The sequence below is a fragment of the Canis lupus genome, chromosome 21 (assembly GCF_003254725.2).
Source record: "Canis lupus dingo isolate Sandy chromosome 21, ASM325472v2, whole genome shotgun sequence".
NCBI lineage: Eukaryota > Metazoa > Chordata > Mammalia > Carnivora > Canidae > Canis > Canis lupus.
The window spans coordinates 36,851,444-36,873,932 of NC_064263.1; the positions used below are offsets into that span (position 1 = coordinate 36,851,444).

The 22,489-nt window shown below is 34.5% G+C and overlaps 1 protein-coding gene across 5 annotated transcripts in view; it reads right to left on the reverse strand.

Moving 5' to 3' along the window:
• BTBD10 (BTB domain containing 10) overlaps nt 1-22,489 on the reverse strand; it is a 77,921-nt gene that overhangs the window by 12,434 nt on the left and 42,998 nt on the right. For all 5 annotated transcript variants that reach the window (XM_049099092.1, XM_025459544.3, XM_025459546.3 and 2 more), the window contains 4 exons: nt 10,752-10,948; nt 7,620-7,905; nt 4,546-4,648; nt 2,772-2,892 (listed from right to left, as the gene is read on the reverse strand). In XM_049099092.1, coding sequence (XP_048955049.1) covers nt 2,772-2,892; nt 4,546-4,648; nt 7,620-7,905; nt 10,752-10,948 — 707 coding nt within the window. The remainder of the gene's footprint in view (nt 1-2,771; nt 2,893-4,545; nt 4,649-7,619; nt 7,906-10,751; nt 10,949-22,489) is intronic.

Below are 22,489 nucleotides of genomic sequence, written 5' to 3' on the forward strand. Positions count from 1 at the left end.
CCACAACAACCCTGTGAAATAAGTATTATTGTCTCCATTTTAAAGATGAGAGAATTAGGGTAGCCCTGGTGGCGCAGCTCTCTCTGAATGAATAAATAAATAAATCTTTAAAAAAAAAATAAACGTACTAAGTCTTTAAAAAAAAAAAAAAAAGATGAGGGAATTAAAACAAGGTTTTAAGTAACATGCCCAAGAAACAAACCCATGACTCTATCCAATAAACATTCAGTACTTGTAGAATTTCAGGTTAAGGTATAGACACAGACATCTTAGTGTAATGTGCCATTTCAATTCTCAGTAAAGGCACATATTAGCAGGAAAACAATTCAGTTTTGGATCTAGGTCTATACCCACAGTATCCTTTTAATTTTTTTGTTTTAAAGATTTTATTTATTTATCCATGAGAGACACAGAGAGAGGCAGAGACTGAGGCAGAGGGAGAAGCAGGCTCCCTGTGGAGAGCCTGATGTGGGACTCAATCCCCAGACTCCGGGATCACACCCTGAGCCAAAGGCAGACAGACGCTCAACCGCTGGGCCACCCAAGCATCCCTCCTTTTATGTTTTTACAAGGCCATTTTGTCTCTTCAAATTCTATGTAGTTTTGTTTTTAATAAAGTCTATGAGAATCTCTGTATTTTTAAAAATATGTATTACAAGTATTCTAGAAACATTTACAAGTAATTATTTAAAAGCCAAAAGTCTAGAAAAACATTATACATACTTTACATAAAGACTCTCACCTTTAGTTCCATAAGAAATAAATGAGACTTAATAATAATGACATGGTCTATGTCCAAAGGATTACAAAACCAAATCCACATCATATTTTTTACCTGATAGTCCCCAAAATAGAATATCTAATTATATGAAATGAAATTAAAATGGTCCCCATGAATTAAAAAAAAAAACCCACAAAACTTGAACTCAAGGATCTACAATCAGAATAATTAATGCTCATGGTTTAATAAAGACATTTTTTAAGATGTGAAAAAACAAACTTTGTTCAAGTTTACTTATGTATGTTCTATTTGACTTTAAACTTTTAAATATCATTTATAGATACTCAGAGGTGGACCAGCCACTTTATCCCACCTATTGATATCTTTATGAAGACTTTACGGAATGTTTAGCAATAATAAAGTGGTACTTACGGGAAGACTTAATAAGACTACACATTTTAGCTCTTAAATAAACATGAAGAAAACAGTTCTATTTAAGTATACAGTAGGTGCCTTAAAATTTTAAATAAAATTTCCCATTCATAAGGCACCTGGATGGCTCAGACAGTTAAGCTTCTGCCTTCGGCTTAGGTCATGGTCATGAGGTCCTGGGGTTGAGCCCTGTGTATCAGGTTCCCTACTAAGGAGCTTCTTCTCCCTCTCCTGCTCCCTTGCTTGTGCTAATAAATAAAATTGTTTTTAAAAATAATTAAAAATTTCCCATTCACAGTTTCCAACAAACTAATCTCTGAGAAGGCATGCCAAGCTACTGTTGAGTTGAGGTTAATATAGTAAAGTAACTGTAAGTCCATGATTAACATAAGGCTATAACCACGCGTAGAAAGCTTTTAAAATGACTTCTCACCACATATAGGAAAAAATATAAGAACACAGGTTTGGGTTAAAAAACTTCCATGATGTGGCCCACCTGTTTATTCTCATGTCCTTATGTCCTGCTCTGCTCAGGACAGTCTCTGCTCCAACTAGGTTCTTTCCAAAGTATATTTTTTGCATCTTTATTCCAAAAAACTCAGCTGTTAGAATCACCTCATTACTCTACTCTTTCTAAATCACTATTTATTCTTTACTACCTGCCTCCTCTGAACTCTTCCCCAATCCCTCTAGCCTACAATGACCTCTCCTGAACTTCTCCAACTACTTAACATCCAAGTTAACATTTGAAAATTCTCCTATTCTGACATCTGTGTATAATCATCTTTCTTTCCTTAGGCATGGCAAAATGGTGAGAGGGACGGGTGATGAGGAACAGGTTGGTGAGGGGAAAACATTGATCAAAAAGTTAGAATTTCCAAAGTTCTAGACTCTGCTCTGAGGCTGTTTGAGGTTCTTAAACAAAGTCACATAACCCTTTGTACAAATAAGGGTTAGATGTTCAATCTAAGATCTTTAATGACAAATACTGTTTTTGAGAATTATTTGTATCTTCCATAGTGGCTTTGGATATTACTTTACATCAGAAGTACAAGAAAATTATAAATTTTTGGTTGATGTGATCTCAGAAGTGAAACCAAATACCATTCGTGACCAAAACCAGGGCTCCCAAGCTGGAAGATAAAGATGCAACAAATGACAGAGACGCGGTCAAGGAGGAAATCTGGGAGAATCTATCAAAAAATACATACATACATATATAAACAATTTTTTTTTAATTTTGGAAAATTGCACATGGAACTTATAAAGATCTCTGTAGAGGGACCCCTGGGTGGCTCAGCAGTTGGCATCTATGTTCGGCTCAGGTGGTGATCCCGGGGTCCTCAGATGGAGTCCCACACTGGGCTCCCTGCAGGAAGTCTGCTTCTCCCTCTGCCTATGTCTCTGCCTCTCTGTGTGTCTGTCTCTCATGAATAAACAAAATCTTAAAAAAAATAAATAAATAAAAAGGATCTCTGTAGACTTCCACAAACCATTCTCACAATGCTTTATAATTCAATTAAATATTTGATGTCTACATAAATATCAGTCTTTCAGGCTTTTCATTCCAATATAATGTAACTCTACAAAACACTCATACCCAAAACGTCATACTTACTGAGATCTCTACATTTAATAGTACTATATTCAAAAGAAATACAAAGGTAGTCGCATGCTTCTCTCAATTCAGGAATAGATATGCCATCAGGACAACGGATTATTCCTGTTTTGTAGTAATCCTATAAAAAAAAAAAAAAAAAAAAAGGAAAAAATGCGTAAGTCTAGAGCACAAGGTGGCCAAAACCTTACTATTAAGGTTAAGCTGGTAGCATTTTCAAAAACAGTGGAGCTCTGAGATTTCTGAACTGTGGAATTTTAAAGTTAGATGAGACCTCAGTTCACCTAACCACTTTTTCATTTTACTAATAAGAAAACTTTGACTCAAATAGGTTCACTGACTTACCCAGTCATATAATTAGTTAATACAGAGGAAAGATTAGAACCCAGATCTTCTCATTACTGATATATTTCTTCTATCATGCCAATTCATATGTATTTTCCCTTCTACAAGTTATTTTTCTATATAACTACCATCAAATTTTAAAACTTTTTTCAGGGTGCCTGGGTGGCTCAGTTGTTAAGTGTTTGCCTTTGATTCAGGTCATGATCCCAGGGTCCTGGGATGGAGTCCTATACTGGGCTCCTTGCTCAGATGGGAGTCTGCTTCACCCTTCTCACTCTCCCTCTCCCTGCTGCTCCCCTGTGCTGTCAAAATAAACAAAATCTTAAAAACAAAACATTCTTAAGAAAGTTAAGTAATACATTCTAAGGTACCTTAAACATTACCTCAAGAATTAAGGAAAATTTATGGTTCTTGGTAAAGAACTTCAAAGTCATATCCAACCATTAAAATATGCAAACAGAACACAAAATCAGATATTCTTCTTCCAACTAGTATTCTTTGATGTATCCCATATTATGAACAATTAATAGTGCTTATTTCCAAAATCTACTTGAAAAATTATTAAGGGCTAGCCTGAAAATTACAGCTGGGTCATAATTATTATTATTATTTTTTTTTTACTTGTCAACTCCATTGGGTTGGTTAAATGAAGTATGGCTAGCTGAAAAACCACTCCTTCCCTCTCCTCACAAATTAAGATCTGCCTCAAGCTTCTTGATATTCAGAGCCACAATAACACAATAAAGTTGCTATGCCAATAGAAGCAAGACATCTTAGAACTTGCCAAGTACTACCAACCCAATGAAGATCAACTTCTATTCCTATCTTGTACCTCAGGATCCTCCCCCCTACCTGCTTTCCTCAAAATTATTTGAGGAATAATTTTAACAATATTTTCAGACAGTGGCATAAAATGTCACACACTATAAATCAAATCTTTGTCACTGATTTGAAATTACAAGTAGGAACTCGATAATACTAATTCAAGTATTCCTCAAAATAAAAGGTTAAAAACCTCAAAAAAAGGTTTAAAAGATGCTAACAAATACATTTCAGAGATGACTTTTAAATGTTAACTGTCCACATTGCCAGTTACGTGCAATAAAATATTAGAATTGAAGTAACCACATTTATTCTCAGCAGAAAAGAATCAACTTATTTAAGAGAACTAGGGAAGGAAGAGTAACACGACTCCAGAGCTATTACCACTAAATCCTTTGAAAGAACTGCCTATTTATGCCTAAGAGATGAATCATCCCCCAACCTATATTTGTATCTTTATGTACTAAAATAAAAATGAATAAAATGGTAATTAAAAAAAAACAATATTCTGCATAGAGATATTCAAACAGAATTCTGCTTCCAATCAACTACCTACTGAAAAAGGTAGTTAAGATTAAGTCAATGCAGGTAAGAAATAAGCACTCACCAGAATAGCTCGAAACACAGTGGAGCCAATTCCCTCTGCCACTTCATACTCTCCCTTCTCATTGGGACGCGTAAAGTTATGTTCTCTGCCAGATCCAAACATCCTATGATATTAGTAAACAATTCAGAAATATAACAGGATACTTCCTTTGAAGTGAAAACTTATCTCATGGACAAAAGTAAAAAGGAATTACAATATATCAGTAAATTAGTTAAAAAATTCTTATCAGCAATTTATTCAGCAAATGTAATAAATGAAGGAATATTAAAGATACCTCCTTTCTAATGGGAGGGAACAGTAATATAGATTCCCTACAAGCAAACAAAATCAGCTGATAAAATTCAGAAGCTAAAGAACGTTTTTAGTCTTTTTTTTTTTTAAATTTTACCCATTCATTCATGAAAGACACATAGAGAGAGAGGTAGAGACACAGGCAGAGGGAGAAGCAGACTCCATGCGGGAGCCTGATGTGGGACTTGATCCAGGATCACACCCTGGGCGGAAGGCAGTCGCTCAACTGCTGAGCCACCCAGGCAGGCATCCCTTTAGCCCTTTCTTCTCAGGGGAAGGGGAATGGGGAATCAATCAATCGAGGGGAAAGGTGATTTTTATTCTAATCTTAACAAGGAAAAAAAAAAAAAAAGGAAAAGGGAAGCCATGTTAACTGTGCCTTTTCCTTAAAACTGCTGCCTTCACTGCAAAGTTAATGCTATAGTGCAGCACACACAGTAAAGGAGGAAAAAGATAGGCAGATTAGGTTATTTCATTTTTTACAATTTAAACTATTAAGTGGGGACGCCTGGGTGGCTCAGTGATCCTGGGGTCCTGGGATGGAGTCCCACATTGGGCTCCCTGTGGGGAGCCTGCTTCTCTCTCTGCCTGTGTCTCTGACTCTGTGTGTCTCTCATGAATAAATTTTTAAAAAATCTTTAAAAATAAACTATAAGTGTAAGAAACAGCACTCAAAATTCTTACACCTGCATCCTAAAACTGAAAAATAAGCAATCAAATGCTTAAGTAAAGAGGAATGAGGAAGTTAAGAGATGAATCAAAAGTTTAAACAAATGAGTAAAAAGTCTTTAATATTAATTTTTACATAAGAAAATACAGATTTGGGGGCACCTGGGTGGCTTAGTCAGTTAAGCATCTGTCTTTCACTCAGGTCATGATCCCAGGGTCCTGGGATCGAGTATCACATAAAGCTCCCTGTTCACCAGGGAATCAATCTGCTTCTCCCTCTCCCTCTGATGCTCTCCCTGCATGTTCTCTAATAAAATCCTAAGAAAGAGAAGAGCAGAGCAGAGCAGAGCAGAGAAGAGAAAGAAAAGAAAAAGAAAGAAAAGAAAAAAGAAAAGAAAAGAAAAGAAAAGAAAAGAAAAGAAAAGAAAAGAAAAGAAAGAAAATACAGATTTCTAATCTTTATCAAGTAATGTTCTTGGCCCTTTAATAGTAACCATTTTGAAAAGAGACAAGTTACAGAATATGTTCTTCAAAATCAAAAAAGTTTAATGCATTACGTTCAAGACAACTTAAAAATTGTGGTTAAAGCAAGCTGAATCTCAGAATTAAATGATACCATCATTCCTAAGTATTCTACTCAACAATTTCCCAATTTAAATGGTTTTGAAAAAAAAAAAAAAAAAGGTTTTTCTTTTGCTGGTAACATAGAAATCTATAAAGAACAAAGCATTTTTTTATTTCAAAGTTTCCAAAAGAATGTCAACTACTTTTTACAGTTCCCATGAATATTAATTTTCATCCCCAAAGATATGCTTTACTCAACTGGCATGAAAAGATGACTTCACTGATTAAAAAAAAAGGGGGGGGAATGATAGTCTTTCAGGAACCAAATGTCATGCAATTTTCTCAAATACCTGAAATTTTTTGATAAAATACGGAGAATGCTAGGCTTTTCAGATCAATATGGATATATACAAACACAAATCTCTTGGGCTTTGTTTTGTTTTCCTTTTAAAGAAAACATAGCCTACCGAAGCAAAATTTCAAATATCAACTTTTTAACTGTGTTTCTTTAAAATTTAGATAAAAATTAGAAGTATTAATAATGTCAAGTCCTCCTCCTGACACCTTCCATCAATAATCTTCCTCTGTGCTACTAAAAATACATAAAAGCCATACTTACTTGTTTGCCTCGGATGTAAAGTCTAACAGCTAATGTTCAAAGGAATACTTATTCAAAATGTTATGCTGTTATGTTAGCTTTTATTCTGTATGTAGAAATACTGAGTAATCACAAGTGTACACACAGGCATCCAAAAAAGTTACTCATATGCAATGTAGGGAAAAATCACAATTTTGTTTTTACATCCTATAAACTTCTATTTCATTTCTATGCTCTATTTTATATTAAGAGTGAACCAAAAAAGATAATTTTACATTGAAAAGGTATTTGATCCTAGTTTTGAACATGCTGAAAAATCAAGTCTATATTGCCTATATCATTCTTAAGACTGCAGCTCCCACAACTATAAACTTTACATTAACATTTACTCTGGACCAGCAGAAATTAGAAGATGACTATAAGTATCTCTCCTTCATTCTATTAACTACTTGTTAAGAACATTCCTTTTTTAAAGTATCTATGTCAAACTAACAACTCTGCTGACTTTTCAGCTAACCAAACTTTTTTCTTTAAACAATACTGCTATATTCGGTGGTTGAATTTAGGAGCCCCCAAGTGAAGAAAGCATATTATTACTGCTATATTCACCTTGTTAGATACAATTTAAGGTTTCAACCTGTGGAGATCATTTAGGACCCTATCTTCAAAAAAAAACAAAACAAAACAAAACAAAACAAAAGGACCCTATCTTCATTAACTAATATATTTGTTTTTCCTGCTGATACAGCAAAGATTGTTAGAAATAAAACCAAGTTCAAGATCTGGCTCTACCATTTTCTGGCTGTATTAACTTGAGCAAGTTATATTTAACCTCCAAAGTTCAGTGCACCTGTAAAACAGGAATACTACCATCCAACAAAGAGTTACTCTAAAACTTAAATAATGTGCAAGTGCTTTAGAATTTAATGCAAAGAACTGCAATTATACAAACCTGCCCAACATTGTATTTGGCTGTGCAGTAAAAATGGATGGGTCTACAACGAATCTAGTATTATCCACTATTAGCGTTACTCGTTCCGACGTTCTTACATTCCGAGCTCCTTCTTTTGCATTTTCATATACAAACACCATCTCTCCAGATGTCTTACAGCTACCATCAGAACTTGACTGACTACTGTTTCTGCTGCTGTTCCCAGCACTGCTACTGGAACCATTTGGAGATGCCTTTTGAGGACGAGGACTGCTTGGACGAGAGGAACTGTGATCTTTTTCTCGTTCTGAAATTAAGATGTTAAAGTTATGCAAATTTTCCTTTAAAAAAATTCAAGATCCATACATAACTTTTTAAAATTCCGATGTAGAAAAGTTGTTTCAAATCATAGCATTTCTGGGTGCCTGAGTCGCTCAGTCAGTTAAGCGTCTGCCTTCAGTTCAGGTCATGATCTTATTAGGGTCCCGGGACAGAGCCCCATTTCAGGCTCTCTGCTCAGAAAGCCTGCTTCTCCCCTCTTCCTCTGCCCTTCCCTCTACCCCCACCCCTTGTACTCTCTCCCTCTCAAAGAAATAAAAAGAAATAAATAAACAAATCACAGCACTTCTGCTTTTTGATTTCAAAGTAACATTTTCACAGAACACCATAGATATTATTTCCCAGGAATAAGACCTAGAAGTCGAAATGTTTTCTAAATTAATTTTTGTACATTTTTAAAAAGATGTATAACTAATGCTTAAACAGACTAATATCAAAATTAAATTTTATGTTATTACTCTATTTAAAAATATATGAAACCCAAGGAACAGAAGTCTTACAAGTCAAATAAGCACTGAGTTAGTAAAAGATTAATAAAAATGCCAACTTTTTTTTTTTTTTTTAAAGATTTTATTTATTTATTCATGATAGTCACACAGAGAGAGACAGAGAGGCAGAGACACAGGCAGAGGGAGAAGCAGGCTCCATGCACCGGGAGCCCGACGTGGGATTCGATCCCGGGTCTCCAGGATCGCGCCCTGGGCCAAAGGCAGGCGCCAAACCGCTGCGCCACCCAGGGATCCCTAAAAATGCCAACTTTAACTGTCCTAAATACTGAAAGTATTAGTAATACCCTGAGAACACAAAAGTACAAACTTTGGACTCTCACTATGTTAATGAGGCCATCCCTAAACTAGTAATTTATCTCACAAAAGCAAGATCCCAAAGGAAGAAAAAATGGTCACTAAGGACACAAGGAATATTTATTCTTTCAAATGACATTTTATTTACTTATTTTGAGAGAGAACAAAAGAGAGAGTACAAGCAAGGGGAGCAGCAAAGGGAGAGGCAGAAGCAGGATTAGGGAGAGGGAGAAGCAGGTTTATTTATTTGAGAGAGGGAGAGAAAAGAGAGAAGGAGAGAGAGAGAGAGAAAGAGAGAGAGAGAGAGAGAGAGAGAGAGAGAAAGCATGAGTGGCAGGAGGAAAGGGAGAGGGAGAGGGAGAAGCAGGCTTCTTGATGAGCAGAGACCGGATGTGGGGCTTGATCCCAGGACCCTGAGATCAGGACCTGAGCTGAAGGCAAACACTTAACTGACTGAGCCACCCAGGTGCCCCCAAATGATTTTTAATGTCTACCAAATAAAATGGCTTCAACAGCTGATGATATACTGCTTTCTTTTCAATCTCACTTTTGTTGGAATAAAAGCACTGTCACAAATTCTAGAGGATCATATAATTACTATATATAATTTTAATTAGGTAGGAAATATTGTTAAAATTCAGAAGATTTTTTTTGGCTGTTCCAATATTCTACAAAGGGAGAATTAAAACTAAGATTCTGTGATAAGTTCCCTTTAGAGGCTAGATAGCTACACTTTAAAGGTGACCTAAAAATGTACCTCCTCTCATCAGATTCATCAGCTTCTGCCAAATTCCTCCATGACTCAGGCTACTCAGAACACTCTGTACAGCTTTACTGATTATATAATTAGGTTTGCTATATCTCCAGAGATATTCTGACACCTCCATTTTATTGCCTGTTTCCAGAATGCTGGTAGCATCCCAAAAGCAAAATCTGCTGAATTAATAAAATCATTTATTATATCTTCCTATTCTCTTCCCAGGGACTGAACTTAGCATATAACAAACTGTCAATTCCTGTTTGTATTCACATGGATTTTTGGCTAATCAGTACTAGTTTGATGTTGAGGACTTACTTAAAAACTGACAACTTCTCTGTATAATTAAGCCCTAAGATGAATTATTTTGATGTATAACAATCAAAAACAACCTCAAATAAAATATTAAATTTGCCCCTTCTCCAAGAGCAAATGAAATTGAACAAGGTCACATTGCTTATGTACCACTGCTTCAGACTGGTACTTTTCAGTCAATTTATTTACTTGAAATATAATAATGTTCATTTATAATAAATCAGTGGGAAGGAAGAAAAAGAACTGAGCTACTTGCCAAGAAAACAACACCTCACACCTTCCTTTTTATCTTCTATTTCTTAAATTAAATATATTGTCAAAACTCAAAATAAATTATTACATGGTTATGCTAGCTTTCACTTCCTTTTCTAGCACAATTAACCAAGAATTCCTATCGATAGTTTACTATAAATTTTAAAAAATAAACTGCTTATGTATCACATAAGATAAAAATCATTTTGAAAGATTTAGGGGCTACTGGGTGGCTCAGCTGGTGAAGTGTTTGCCTTCTGCTCAGGTCAAGATCCCAGAGTCCTAGGATGGAGCCCCACACTGGGAACCCTGCTCAGTGGGGAGCCTGCTTCTTCCTCTCCCTCTGCCTCTCTCTCTGCCACTCAATGTTCTCTCTCTCAAATAAATATTTTGAGAAATTACAAAATAAAAAATAAAAAGATTTTTAAAATCTCGTGTCACAGTTTTAAAGGCTTCTCAAATTCTTTTATGAAACTGTCCTAGAACCTTAAAAAATTCACTAACTTTCATTTAATAAGTTAATTTTTTATAGCAAGAATGAAGCTAAGCTAAAATAGAAGCAACTGAATAGAAGTAAGAAGTTAATTCTATTCTGAAGTACTAGGCAAAATTCACAGTCATTACTGTTTTCAAAAGGTAATTGCATGCTTTTAAAAACTGTCAGGAAGATTAGCTGATTTTACATACCAACATGGTGCTGTCGTGTTGGAGAAGTAACATTTCTAATACAAGGAGTGAGCTGAGATTCTGTTCTTTCATGAGATGAATCTCGTGATCTGTCACTTGACCTTCGTCTGTCTCTTGATCGTTCATGTCCCCCGCTAGCACCATGAAGACTCATTTTGGTGTGGTCAACAATTCCTTTAGCAACACGTGAGGGGGTGCTGGTAAGTCAGAAGAGAAAATTAACCATAAAAGTAGAACATGAGATCACAAATGCTTTTAAAGAAAAACATAATTACCTATTTTGAAATTTAAGAATCAAATGCTACTTTACAATTCTGAAATGTAATTACCTTAAACGTGTTTACAAATGCTGGAACACAGTATCTTTAAAGATCACCTAATCCAACTCTTTAAGAACGAGAAAACTAAAGCCCAGAAATGTTAATTAACTTTTGCGTTAGTAGTAGTATAGCAGTAGTAGTAGTAGAGACCACTCAGATCTCCTAAATATTTTTCAAGTATTTTGCTCTCTTTGATAGGGGTACAGGGAGGGAGGCAGAGAGAAAGAACATGAGCTTCCAGAACTTTTAAAAAATGAGCTATGAGGCAAAGTAACTGGTCTACTTGCCAAATAAAATAAGTCTTCATGTTTACTTTAATCAACTTATTTTGACTGAACTTTCAAATTTTTTGAAAAAAATATTTTTTGAAAAGTATTTCTCTAAAAAGCTTAACTAATCGTGCTGTGTAAAGTTACAGAATTTAAAATTTTAAAACCTCTTATATAAATTTGCTCAGGAGAAGTGAATAACTGAGAATGATGATTAACTAGTCTAGTTGACAGAATTAAGACACAATTGTTTATAAAGTCATATATATGTACTATATGTACAATGCAATAGAGAAGCTCCCTCAAGGAACTTCTATGCATCAGTATCAGTAATACATGTGCATTAGTAAATGCATGAATATGTAGAAACTGAAACAATTCAAGTTATCCTAAATTTCAAATATAAAATGGCTAAATATGTCTCAAATACATAACTAATAAATGAGCCATAGATAATAAATGCTTTAAGATCTCAGAGAAGAAGACATCACTGTAGACTCTCGAATTAATCAATGATGAACCAAGTGCTGCCAAAACAGATAAGGTTTTAATAATCAAAATACATTGCAGGTAGGAAAACTGACAGGAACAAAAATGAGAGCGCCAGACCTAATACATTTGGAAATTTACCATCTTAGCATATACCATGGTGCATGGTTTAAAAATACTGAAGTGTTTTTTATAAGTAGAAACAGAAGAAACTTCAAGGCTTTAGAAAAATACAGAAATACATATTGTACTTTAGTACTTAATTGTTCAACAAGTTGAATATTACTTAACATTTTGGAACCTTAGTTTTACCTCATCTGTAAAATAAAGGTTCCACTTACTTTGTAAGGTTAATATGAGGATTAAAACAAGATGTATGCTAATAGACAAAGTACCTAGCAGTACAGAATCACCCACTAAATCCTAGTTTATTTAGTTATGACAGATGAACATATTAAAGTTCAATTAGAAGACTGCTCAGAGTCACACAGTATTTAGTGGATATGCTAATAACACTGTAGGTAAAGACTCTTGATTCATTCCAGTGCCCCCTCCATCACTGAAACCCACACTAGTTAAAAATTAAATCTTCTTGATTCAATTTTAAATTCCATAGTGCTTCTGGGTCAATTCCTCTGTTGGCTTATTATCTACAATTCTTTGTTATTCTAACGTTTCCTTTCATTATAGAAATCAGTCATCACCTCATTATAACGGACTACAAAGGTAAAAGATAAGGCTAACTTTGTGTTTACCCTATGAGTTACTTCCAGAGAAATAAAGGCAATCTATTAACCTTTATCACCTATTGGTCTTTCGTGAACCTACGGAGAAAAAAAAATTTTACTCCCACTTTCTTTCTAGTGAAAAAGATCTGAACAGGATTGCATCCTTGGAACACAATTTTTTTCTTCAAATAGAAAAGATCCTACACTCCATTTATGTTAAAATCATCAGAGAAGAAACAACAGAATTTCTGGTTTGTGTCCTAAAAGTAGGAAAAAGAAGGCAATCTACACCAATAGAAAAAGGATTACATTATATATTGAAAAACATAACTCCTCCAATTATTCTAGCTCTAAAGTTTTAAATGAGCTTAAATATGAGTCTGTTAATCTAATGGACAAGGTATAAACACAACTACAACTAAGACATATGCAAGACAAATGTTCGGTTTGAGTAAGGGCCAAGGAGACTGATTAATTGAAATAATGTTTCCACTGGACATTTTATAACTGAAACATTAAATACTTCCAAGCATTCATTCTGCTAAAATATTAGCTTCAGTTCTAAACTGTTTAGATTTTAAATAAATGCATTCTTCTATTCTTTCTTTTCATTCCCAAATGGAATACACGTTGAAACAGACCTTCAAAATCAGATGTCATGGAAGACTAATTACGTCCTACTTTATTTAATTAAATAATTTTAGATCAGAAAAGTAATCTAAGGGCAAAAATAATACGTGTAAAAGAAAATGAGGACAAGCAAGTTCAGAGGAGAGAAGTCTGCTTCATTTAAGAGTTGGGTATCCATGAACTGACAACAGGTAAGGAGATGAAGATTACATCAGCCCCAACATCTATTTCTAGTCAAGAAAGAGTAACAGGACTGAATTTTCTTTCCTATCTGGAAAAAAAAACAAAACAAAAAACAAAAAAAAACACCAAACACGGCAAAATACATAAAACAGCGGTTTGCAAGACACAGTAAGAAAGAGAGTGAACCCTAAAAGATGAAAAACAAATGAGATAAACCCAACAATTGCTCCAAAGTACTATCTTAAGAGAGTTTCCAGAGTAAACAGGGAGGTGAAACACAAGCAGAAAACCTAGTAGATTCAGGTAAGGATACGGAATTCAAGAGCTTGGGAACAATAGGTGGCTAGAGTTCTTAAGAAAGAGTACCAGAGAGGGGAGAGCAGAACAAAGAGAAATCCTCAGAGATCTGCAGTCTTTGTGGAATACTGAGCTGAGTACCAATCAGCAAACACCTAATGCTGGGTAAAGAACCAATTTAAAGGATTAGAAAATACAGTCACCAGGACTCATAAAGGGCCTATTTCCCTTAGGCAGGCCGGAAAACCTCATTCATAGAGTAGTGGAAGAATCTAGAGGGTCTTAGCTTTGAAATGGAAATTAGACCTAGACTGGGTACTGAGGTAGTCACATTTAACAAATCTTAACAGCAAGACCTAAAAGAATCAAACTGTTTCCACATAACTAAATTGAATCCTAAAACAAAGCTCAAGAATATTTACAGAAAAGCAAAAATTTCCAGTACCCGAAGTAAAATTGGATGTATGGCATCCAATAAAAAATTACGAGGCATGTAAGTAAGTAGAAAAACATAACTTGTAAGAGAAAAAACTCAATCAAAATCAACTTGGAACTGACATGTCTCAGAAACAAAGACATTAAAACAGTTATTATAATCATATTCCTGCAAAGGGTTATGTAGAAATAAAGAAGATAAAGACGCAGAGCAAACTTCCAGACATAAAAATGATATCTAAGATGAAAAACAGACTGAATGGAATTAATGGAAGATTACACATTATAGAAGAAAATTGTGAATTTGAAGACACAGCAAGAAGAAATATCCAAAATAAATATAGTATTCGCTATAAAAAAATAAATGGAGCATGAGTGAGCTGCAGGTCAATTTCAAATGCCCTAATATAAGTATAAATGGAGTCCATAAAAGAAGAAAGGTAGAGAAAATTTAAAAATATTTTAATCACATCTTGAAACGTAGTAAGAACTATAACGTTGCACATGTAACAAATTTGCACAATTTGTGCAATTTGTGTTGTTGCACACAACAAATCCTAAACACATTTTGAGAAAAAATAAAACACAAAACAAATTTTAAAAACCCTGAGAACCTATATTTGTTATGTCTAGTAGAAACACACCCTTCAAAAATAAAGGGGGAAATGCATTTTCAGACAGACACACACACACACAAAGATGAATGAATTCATCATGAGCAGACCTGCACTACAAGAGTTATAGGAAGGCCTTCAGTCAGAAGAAAAAACCCAACATAATAAAAATTTGTAGAATGGCATGACATTACAACAGTAGTTTGGGGGGCAAATTATGGCATTAAATGCCTATGTTAGAAAAAAGACAGTTGTAAAAAAAAAAAAAAGAAAAAGTTACTTCAGTTTTCACCTTAAGAAACTAAACAAAGACTAAATTAAACCCAAAGTGGAAAAAAGTAGTACCAAAGACCAAAGTAGAAATCAAAATAGAAAAAGAATGGGGAGGAGGGGAATCAATGAAAACAAAACCTAGTTCCTTTGAAAAAAAAAAAAACAATTAAATTTATAAACCTACAGCCAGACTGGAGGGAAAAATTGAAAAGATACAAATTCCAATATCAGAAATGAAAAAGTTGGCATCACTACAAAGGTCATCTATGTTAAAAGAGTAATAGAAGAGTATCATAAACAACTTTATATAAGTTCATCAACTCAGAAAAACTGAACAAATTCCAAGCTACCAAAACTTAAGAAGAAACAGATAAAGTGAATAGCTCTATTTTTCTTTTAAAGGTTTTTATTTATTTGAGAGAGTAAGGGAGCACATAGTCAAACCCAAGGCTCCATCCCAAGACCACAAGATCAATACCTGAGCAGAAGTCAGATCCTAACTGACCTAGCAACCCAGGCACCCCTGAATAGATCTATTTCTATTAAAGAAATTGAATTTGTAGTTAAGAATTTTCCCTCTAAGAAAACTCCAGGCCCACATGGCTTTACAAATTTAGTCCACCAAGTACATAAGAGAGATATAATACCAATTCTACATAAACTCCTTGAAGAAAATGGAAGAAAACATGGGATGCCTGGGGTGGCTCAGTGGTTGATTGTCTGCCTTTGGCTCAGGGTGTGATCCCGTGGTCCTGGGATTGAGTCCTGCATTAGGCACACAGGGAGCCTGCTTCTCCCTCTGCCTATGTCTCTGCCTCTCTGTGGGTCTCTCATGAATAAAAAAAATCTTAAAAAAAAGAAAATTGAAGAAAACATATTTCTATGAGGCCAGCATTATCCAAGTACCAAAACCAAAGACTTTATAATTACAGATATCCCTCAGAATATGCATATTTTAAACAAAATTTTCATCAAATAGAGCAGTATATAAAAATGTCAATATAGCATGATCTAATGAGATTTACCCTAAAAATGCAAGATTGCTTGAATATTCAAAAATCAATTACTATATGTCAATTATACTTCAATAAAAAACACCTTTTGCTCAATCAATATTCATATTAACAAATTAATGAAAAAATTGTATCTCAGTATACATACAAAATACAAAATTGGTATTGGCAAAATACAAAATCTATTCCTAATTTTTTTAAAAAATAAAAAAGCAGCGAAGTAGGAATACAATGGTATTTCACCAACTAGATGAAAGATATCTCTGGAAAACCTACAGCCAACATCATACTTAGTGGTTAAAGACCAAACACTTTCCACCTAAGATCAAGAACAATACAAGATGTCCACTCTCACCACCACTTTTATTCACTAATGAACTAAATTAAAGAATCTAGCCAAAATAATATATCAAGAAAAAGATCTAGATGCATCCAGATTGAAAAAGAAGCAAAAGCATCCTTATCTGAAGATAATACAATCACTGATTGTAGACTCTAGTACAAAAAAGTCCTAGAACTAATAAGTTTAACAAGATTAGAGAATATAAGATAAATATTCAAAGTCAACTCTATTTCCATTTACAGTTGATCTTTCAACAACACAGGAGTTGAGGAATCAACCTCTGCATAGTCGAAAATCTGCACGTAACTTTTGACTCCCCCAAAACTTAACTATAACAGCCTACTGTTCCCAGAAGCCTTACCTATAAGCAGCTGATTAAAACATATTTCATGTTATATGTATTATACACCGTATTCTGACAATAAAGTTAGAGAAAAGAAAATGTTAAGAAAATCATAAAAAATAGAAAATACATTACAGTACTCTATGTATTTTTGGAAAAAATCCACATATAAGCAGTCCCATGCAGTTCAGACCTATGCTGTTAAGGATCAACTATACCAGGAACAAAAAAAATCAGAAATTAACATTTTAAAGCACCATTTACAATAGCACCAAAATCTGAAAAATATAAGAATAACTCTGACAAAAGATGTGGAAGATTTGCATGCTAAAAACTGCAAAACATTGCTGAGAGTAATTTAAAAAGAACGAAATAGAAAAATTTACCGTGTTCACAAACAATTCAATGTTATTAAGGTAGCAATTCTCCCCAAGTTGACCTATAGATAAAATATAACTCCAGGGGCACCCAGGTGGCTCAGCCAGATGAGCAACTGACTGGCTCAGGGCATGATTTGGGGGTTCTAGGGTTGGCCCCACTTGGGGCTCCACCATCAGTACAGAGTCGGCTTGTCCCTCTACACACCCCCGGCCTGTGTTCACACTCTCACTTTCTCTCTCATAAAATAAATAAAATTTTGGGACGCCTGGGTGGCTCAGCAGTTGAGTGTCTGCCTTCAGCTCAGGGAGTGATCCCAGAGGCCCAGCATTGAGTCCCACATCATATTCATTGCGTGAAGCCTGCTTCTCCCTCTGCCTTTCTATGTCTCTGCCACTCTCTCTGTCTCGCATGAAAAAATAAAATCATTATAATAAATAAATAAAATCTTTTTTAAAAACCCACAATATAAGTCCAATAAAAAACTTGGTGGTTTCTTAGTCAAAAGAAACTGGTTCTAAAATTCATATAGAAGTGGCAAGAACCTAGAATAGCCTACATAACTTTTTTAAAAAAATAGATATGGAACATTAACACAACCTAATTTCAAGGCTTATTATAAAGATACAGGAATGAACACAGTGCATTATGGGTGTAATGACAATGAGATCAATGAACCAGAAAAGGGCCTACATACTCATTTCCAACAAGGGTTCAAAGTCAATTTAAAAGTCTTTTCATAAAATAGTGCTGAAACAAACAAATATACAATGCATACTACACCTCCAGCATCTGGGTAGGAAGGTGTTGCAGGCAAGAGGAGAAGAGTTTGTGTTGTACAAAAGTGAAATCAAAGTGGATCACAATCCTAAATCTAAAACCTAAAATTATACAAGTTTGAGGGGGAAAAAAGCAGAAATTATTAAAAAATAAATAGATGAGGGGCACCTGAGTGGCTCAGTAGGTTAAGCAGCCAACTTTATTTCAGCTCAGGTCATGATCTTCGGGTCGTGAAACCAAGCCCCACATTGGGCTCCACACTGGGTGTAGAGCCTGTTTAAGATTCTCTCTCTCTCTTTCTCTCTCTCTACTCTCTAAGAATAATAAATAAACTGATGAATTGGAGCTACATCAAAATTTTAAAATTTTGCTCTTCAAAAAACACTGTTAGAGTGAAATCACATATCTGATAAAGAACGTGTATCTAAAATATAAAGCACTCTCATTGTGTAAAAAATCTGAGATATACAGATGAAAAAAATAAGTACATGAAAAGAAGCTGAACATCATCACTCATTAAGGAAATGCAAATTAAAAGCACAACTTAATACCATTTCACATCTATTTGAATGGCTAAATAAAAAGAATGCTATATCAAGTGTTGATGAATACCTGTATAAAATGACACTGTCACAGACTCCTGATGGTAATGTAAAATGGTACCATAACTTTAAAAACTGTTTTGGGAAACAGTTTGAAAGTTTCTTAGAAGTTAAATATATACTATCCATATGACCAGGCATTCCATCTGACCTATTTACTCAAAAGAAATAAAAGCATATCTCGCAAAAAAGATACAAACACTGTTAGTTGCTTTATTTGTAACAGCCCAAACTAGAAACAACCTAAATGTTTATGAACTGGATAATTTGTGCTGTATGCATACAATAAAAAAGGACACATTTATACCAAGTTCTAAGAAACACAAACTACTGTTTAGTGTCAGAAAATATACTGGTGCTTGTATGAGCACGGATATGGGGACTGAATGAGGCAGAAGGAAAGAGTTAGAAAGGACCCCAAGGAGAAGTCTTTGAAAAGGCCACAACTAGAAGAACATTATCAAAGAAAGTTTCATAGTTAAAAGCAAACATATAATAAAAGTAGTAGATTAATCACTTATAAATTTAGTACGGAAGTTGAAACACAAAAGTATAAAATCAATCATAGCCACAAAACTCAAGTCAAGGGCTTTACAAAATAAAAAGATGTAAATATGACATCACATACCTAAAATGTGGACGAAGGATAAAAATCTAGTGCTTTTAGAACATGTTCGAATTTAAGTGACCATCAACTTAATATAAACTTCTATACACGTAAAATGTTATATGAACCTAATGGTAACCATAAACCAAAAACCTATAATAGATGCACAAAAAATAAAAAGAATCTAAGCATAACACCTAAGAAAACCATCAAACCATGATGAAAGAAGAGAACAAGAAACAGAGAACTACAAAAACAACCAGAAAACAATGAACAAAAAGGCAGTAAGTACATACCTATCAATAATTACTTTAAATATAAATGGAGTAATGATTCTGATCAAAAGACACTCGATGACTGAATGGATAAAAAACAAGACCCATTATATACTGCCTACAAGAGACTCACTTCAAACCTAAACACATGTACAGATTAAAAGTGAAAAACAGGGATCCCTGGGTGGCGTAGCGGTTTGGCGCCTGCCTTTGGCCCAGGGCGCGATCCTGGAGACCTGGGATCGAATCCCACGTCAGGCTCCCGGTGCATGGAGCCTGCTTCTCCCTCTGCCTGTGTCTCTGCCTCTCTCTCTCTCTGTGACTATCATAAATAAATAAAAAAATTAAAAAAAAATAAATAAAAGTGAAAAACATACCATGCAAACAGAAGTGGGGAAAAAAAAAAAAAACCCAGGGTGGCATTATTTATATCAAATAAAAGATTTTAAAACACTGTAGCAAAAAGTAGTAAAGTAAAATAAGAGTAAAATAGAAGAGAACAGAATAACAGACTAGCAAGAGAAAAAGAAGGGCACTTCAAAATGATAAAGGGATCAATATAACAGGAGGGTGTAACAATTATAAATATCCATGCACCCAACATAGGAGCAACTAAATGCATAAAACAATTATTAACAGACATAAAGGGAGAAATTGAAAATAATACAATAATAGGGGACTTTAATGCCTCACTTACATCAATATACAGATAATCCAGACAGAAAATCAACAAGGAAACAGTGACTGAATGACACATTAGACCAGACGGACAAACATTCCATCCAAAACCAGCAACATACAGATTTTTTTCAAGTACACATGGAACATTCTACAAGACAGATCATGTTAGGCCACAAAACAAGTCTCAATAAATTTAAGAAGACTGAAATATTAAGCATCTTTTCCAACCACAAGGGTATGAGACTAGAAATCAATCACAAAAAAGAATCCAGAAAAAAACACAAATACATGGAGGCTAAACAACATGCTACTAGACAATGAACAGGTCAACCAAGAAAACAAAGAAGAAATTAAAAAATACATGGAGACAAATGAAAATGAAAACACAACAGCCCATATCTTTGGGACACAAGAAAGGCAGTTCTAAGGGAGAAGTTTATAGCATCAGAGGCCTACTCCAAGAAACAAGAAAAATCTCAAGTAAGCAACTCAAGAGCTAGAAAAAGAACCAAAGCCCCAAGCTAGCAGGAGGGAAATAATAAAGATTAGAGCAGAAATAAATAAAATAGATGATTAAAAAACAGTAAGGAAGATCAATGAAATCAGGAGCTGACTCCCTAAAAAGATAAACATTAATAAGCCTTAGCCAGATTCACCAAGAAAAATACAGAAAGGCTGAAATAAATAAAATCAGAAATGAAGGAAAAATAACCAACACCACAGAAATACAAAGAATTATAAAAGATTATGAAAAAGTGTATGCCAACAAATTTGGACAACCTAGGAGAAATGGATAAATTCCTAGAAACATATTACCTTTCAAAACTAGGAAGAAATAGAAAAGCTAAACAAATCAATTACTAGTAATGAAATTGAATCAGTAATCAAAAAATCCCCAACAAAGAACAGTGCAAGACCAGATGGCTTCCAAGGTGAATTCTACCAAACATGAAGAGCTAATTTGTATTCTTCTCAAACTATTCCAAAAAATAGAAGAGAAAGAAAAACTGCCAAATTCATTCTACAAGACCAGCATTATCCTGACAAAAATACTGCAGAAAAAGAAAACTACAGGCCAAGATCTCTGATAAAAATAGATGCAAAAAATTCTCAACAAAATATTAACAAACTGAATTCAGCAAAACATTAAAAAGGTAATTTACCACAATCAAGTAAAGTTTACCAGGGATGGAAGGTGGTTCAATATTTGCAAATCAATCAGTGTGATACGTTACATTAACAAAAGAAAGGATAAAAACCATATAATCATCTCAGAGAAAGCATCTGACAAACTACAACATCCATTCAGGATAAAAACTCTCAACAAAGCAGGTTTAGAGGGAGCGAACTTCAACATAATAAAAGCCATGTGAAAAACCCTTAGCTAACATCATATTTAATGGTAAAAAACTGAGAGCCTGGTGAGCCTCAATGGTTAAGTTTGGTTAAGTATCTGCCTCTGGCTCAGGTCTTGATCTCAGGGTCCTGGGATGAAGCCCCACATTGGGTTCTTCACTCAGCAAGGAGTCTGCTTCTCCCTCTCACTCTCCCTCTATGGTCTCTCTCCCTCTCAAATAAATACAATATTTAAAAAACAACAACTGAGAGCTTGTCCTCTAAGATCAGGAATAAGGATATCCATTCTGAACACTTTTATTCAACATAGTACTGGAAATCCTAGCTGCAACAGTCACACAAGAAAAAAAATTTAAAGGCATCCAAATTGGTAAAGAAAAAAAAAATAATAATAATTTAAAAAAGAAGTAAACTCATTATTCGCAGGTGACAAGATAGTATATAAAGAAAACCCTGGGGATCCCTGGGTGGCGCAGTGGTTTAGCGCCTGCCTTTGGCCCAGGGCGCGATCCTGGAGACCCAGGATCGAATCCCACATCGGGCTCCCGGTGCATGGAGCCTGCTTCTCCCTCTGCCTGTGTCTCTGCCTCTCTCTCTCTCTGTGACTATCATAAATAAATAAATAAAAATTAAAAAAAAAAAAAAAAAGAAAACCCTAAAGACTCAACCAAAAAACTATTAGAACTGATAAATGAAATCAATAAAGTTGCAGGACACAAATCAGTATCAGAAATCTGTTTCATTTCTATACACTAATGACACAAAGCTGCAGAAAGAGAAATTAAGAAAACAATCCCATTTACAATTGCACCAAAAAGAAAATACCTAAGAATAAACTTAATCAAAGAACTAAAAGATCTATACTCTAAGAACTGTAAAACACTGATGAGAGAAATTGAAAGCAACACAAATGGAAAGACATTCCATGCTCATGGATTGGAAGAGTATCATTAAAATGTCCATACTACCAAAACCAATTTACAACTTCAATGGAATCCCTATCAAAATACCAATACCATTTTTCATAGAACCAGAACAAATAATACTAAAATTTGTATGGAACAACAAAAAACTCTAAATAGTCAAAGCAATCTTGAAAAAGAATAAGCTGGAAGTATCACA